The sequence below is a fragment of the Limulus polyphemus genome, unplaced genomic scaffold (genome assembly GCF_000517525.1).
Source record: "Limulus polyphemus unplaced genomic scaffold, Limulus_polyphemus-2.1.2 Scaffold6229, whole genome shotgun sequence".
Lineage (NCBI taxonomy): Eukaryota > Metazoa > Arthropoda > Merostomata > Xiphosura > Limulidae > Limulus > Limulus polyphemus.
The window spans coordinates 29,582-33,924 of NW_013671839.1; the positions used below are offsets into that span (position 1 = coordinate 29,582).

General features: G+C 35.6%; 1 protein-coding gene across 1 annotated transcript in view; it reads left to right on the forward strand.

Moving 5' to 3' along the window:
• Window positions 1-4,343, forward strand: part of LOC106473501 (small G protein signaling modulator 1-like) — a 33,076-nt gene that overhangs the window by 12,494 nt on the left and 16,239 nt on the right. Inside the window, exon 8 of the mRNA XM_022401922.1 lies at window positions 107-238. Coding sequence (XP_022257630.1) covers window positions 107-238 — 132 coding nt within the window. The remainder of the gene's footprint in view (window positions 1-106; window positions 239-4,343) is intronic.

The window sequence follows — 4,343 nt, forward strand, 5'->3', positions numbered from 1 at the left end:
TTCTGCTTTTTTTTTTTCCTAATTACTTACCATACAAAATGCTCAAGGACTTGATAAGATAAAACAAAGTTTGTGTGAGAAAGTGAAGTAATTTAATCAAACATAGGTAAGGTGTTTCCAAAGCTTCGAAGGAAGGGTCGTGGCTCCACTCCTAAGAAGTACCAAGACGTTGAAGATGAAGAAGAAGCTGCAGATTATGTTTTTCGTATTGTGACATCCCTCAAACCGGACTCTATATGTAAGTATTTTGCGTTTTTCAAAAGTTACTTTATTTTTCATAACATGAAATTGTATTTACTGACTGCTACACACCTTCATTCGCAGTGAGTACTGGTTTCTGACAATTTTTTTTTACAATTATATTCACAGTAGAGATGAATGTGTAAACTATACGGATATTGAGGGGTGTTTTATAAGGGTTGGATTCTTCGCAGTAGGTGTCTGTGACTTGTTGGCAATACATTTAAACAATAAATGTACAGCACACAATCCACTTTGAAACAAGTCAAACATATGTACAAAAATTTGTTACACCATTGGTTATCACAGTTGTATCCAGAGCTTTAGATAATTGTTTCCTTTTCATCAAAGTCTACACGGGTGGGTTCAATTACTTTATATAACAAAATCTTCTTCTTTATGTCTCTTGTTACAATACCACTGTGAAATTCACTTTAGATATTGCTCATTATGGCTAAACTAACAATCATGCAGTCTAACTTCACTTTCACTAACTTACTTTTACTTCTTTTTTTGCACTCTGTATCTGCACATATTTATAACACATGACAGAAAAACTTGGAAATATCTAGCTCTCTAGTGAGAACAATATTCACATAATGAGAAAAACATAGAAGCTTCGAGTAAGATGACGTCAACAGTATTACAAAAGCCTAGTAGAACAATTAAACTGCATACACAACGTACGACTCGTACAGAGTTACGTAACAAAACTTGTCATAACAATAGCTTTAAAATAATTAAGTTTTAACACTCTTGTTATGAAAATTAATCATTAAATCACCAAATAATAATTCTTAAACTAAACAGTCTTGTATATCTAACAAAGGGTCATCGGTGATTTATACTATAGTCATGACATGTCACAAAACGAAGACAGAGATAGAAACATGAGCATTGTTAAAACATGATGTTTGTTTATACAAGAAATACACATGCATGTGTTTTATGTGCCAGTCATTGGTTCCAACAAGATGATTTATGTGATGATAATGACATGATATCAATCAGTCTAGAACCCACTAGGAACACACCGCTTGTATATAAACGGTTAGTAGGCTGCATGACGTGTCATTTCTGGATAGTATTTGTTTGTGCGTGCACTTTGACATTATTTTTTTCTTTTCAATGTTATTTATTCGATGCTACGGCAACAAGAGTTTGTGTAAATGAATCAAACATATCCTGTTATATTTGTGGTAAATTTGTTGTAAAGAAACAAAGGCAATACATTACAGAATTTGTCAAAAAAGTGTATTATGCATATTTTGGAATAAAACTTGGGGACCAAGAGAAATTATGGGCTCCCAACAAAGTTTGTACCATTTGTGTCAAAGAGTTGAGACAATGGACTAAAGGTAGAAAAAGTATTTGCCTTTTGGAATTTTAATAATTCCAATGGTTTGGCGTGAGCCTATAAACCATGGAGATGTAACGTGCAAGGCTACAACACTTGAAATAAAAAGGAATTTTTTTTTCGAACGTTCAATCTGCCATAAGACCTGTTGCTCATAGACCTGATGTACCTGTACCTGCTCCACCAGAGACTCTTGATACCATTTCATCTGATTGTGAATCTGATGTCAATAGAAATGATGATTGGGATTGTTTTCAACCTGAAATATCTGGTGACCCACAACTTTTCACCCAAGGTGAACTTAATGACTTGGGCCTTCCAAAGGATTTTTCAGAGATTTTGGGGTCTAGACTTTGGGCTAGAAACGTATTTTCTCCAAGGATACCATTTTACTGGTACAGAAATAGTGAGAAAGAATTTATAACATACTTTTCACAAGAAGGTTCACTGGTTTATTGCAACAATATTGCTGGATTAATACCAGTGCTAGGAGCTGCAGTCTATGAACCAAGTGAGTCGCAATTGTTTATTGATTCCTCCAAAAGAAGTCTAAAAGGTGTTTTTATTCACAATGGTAACATACATGCATCTGTTCATATAACTCATTCAGTTCACTTGAAGGAAATGTACAAAAATCTCGAACTTCTTCTTCTTAATAAGGTCAAATACAAAGAACATGGTTGACTACTTTGTGGGGACTTAAAAGTCCTTTGTTTGTTGTTGGGTCAACAATCTGGTTATACAAAATTTCCATGATTTTGAGTGAATGAGACAGCAGAGCACAAAATCAGCACTGGAAAAATAAGCTATGGCCACACAAAGTCAGCCTGATACCAGGATCGAAAAACATTGAACATGAAAGTTTGGTTAACACAAAGAAAGTCCTATTACTTCCCACTTCACATAAAACTGGGCTTGATAAAGCAGTTTATAAAAGCCTTAGACAAAGATGGCGATTGTTTCAAGTATCTATGTGGGCGATTCCCAGCTCTTTCAGAAGCGAAACTTAAAGAAGGGATTTTTGTTGGGCCTCAGATTAGGTAACTGTTTTATAAGATCTAATTAGAAGGGTGCTGTTGAACATTCGTATGACATACAGTTTTGCACCAAAAGTTTTGTTCCATAAGCTCTACACCAAAGCTTGTAGTGAGCGCTGTGTGTGACCTAGTGGTCGGCATGCTGAACTGCTATGTTCAGGTATGGGAGGGCAGTTTAACTGTTACATTTGGTCCTATTGTTCAGTTAAAAGTAATCATATAGGTGGTGAGTGTTGCCCTCCTCATGGGTAGCATTTCTAAATTAGGAGGGATCTAACTTGGTTGTTTAACCCATGTGTTGCGTAAGATGCCACTCATATTCAAAAAAGGAAATAACAAATAGCATTCTATCCACGGGCTTATCAGAATTACTTGTTGCCCATGGCTTTGCTAGTTACAGGATCCCTAACAACATTGAATCACACAAAAAATATATAAACGAAAGAATCATCAGTCTTGCAGTAATGACTTATTATGTACCCTTAAAGTCAATAATATTTGGGTTATAATGTAAATTTACCACTGTACTTATTTTCATGTGGGATCAAAAGCACTTTGGATTTAACGCTTACTGCCTTACAATATTCAATCTTTCATTAGCTGTAGAATTGTTGAACAGATGGAGAATAAAAGATTTTCTGTCAAAAATTGACAGGCGTTCAGATAAAGTATTGTGGATCTTTATCGACTAGTAACTATATAACTTGTTAGTTAGCAATATGTTACACTTTATTATTTGACATATTTTCCATTCATGATATGAATCTCCATTTCAGTTGGACACCATTGGTATAGATAAGTTAAAATAATGTGACCAAACTTTATAGGATTAAATGTTCTTGAAAACAAGTGCATACATGGAATCAAACAAATACTTTTCAAGTTTATAACTTATAAATCGAACATGGTATATTTATTTTCTACTTTAACTCTGCAGTAACACTATATGGAATATATATATATATATTTAATAAATAAATAATAAATTGATAATAAATAAATACATCACTCGGTGAGTAGCCTCTCTTCTAGTAGCAAGTCATTCAGTGGGTAGCCTCTCTTCTAGTAGCAAGTAACTTGGTGTGTAGCCTCTCTTCGAGAAACAAGTAACTTGGTGTGTAGCCTCTCTTCTAGTAGCAAGTCACATGGTGGGAAGCCTCTCTTCTAGTAACAAGTAACTTAGTGTGTATCCTCTCTTCTAGTAGCAAGTCATTCAGTGGGTAACCTCTCTTCTAGTAACAAGTAACTTGGTGTGTAGCCTCTCTTCTAGTAACAAGTAACTTGGTGTGTAGCCTCTCTTCAAGTAGCAAGTAACTTGGTGTGTAGCCTCTCTTCTAGTAACAAGTAACTTGGTGTGTAGCCTCTCTTCAAGTAGCAAGTAACTTGGTGTGTAGCCTCTCTTCGAGTAGCAAGTCATTCAGTGGGTAGCCTCTCTTCGAGTAGCAAGTTCATTCAGTGGGTAGCCTCTCTTCAAGAAACAAGTAACTTGGTGTGTAGCCTCTCTTCTAGTAGCAAGTCACATGGTGGGAAGCCTCTCTTCTAGTAACAAGTAACTTGGTATGTAGCCTCTCTTCTAGTAACAAGTAACTTGGTATGTAGCCTCTCTTCGAGTAGCAAGTAACTTGGTGTGTAGCCTCTCTTCGAGTAGCAAGTAACTTGGTGTGTAGCCTCTCTTCGAGTAGCAAGTAACTTGGTGTGTAGCCTCTCTT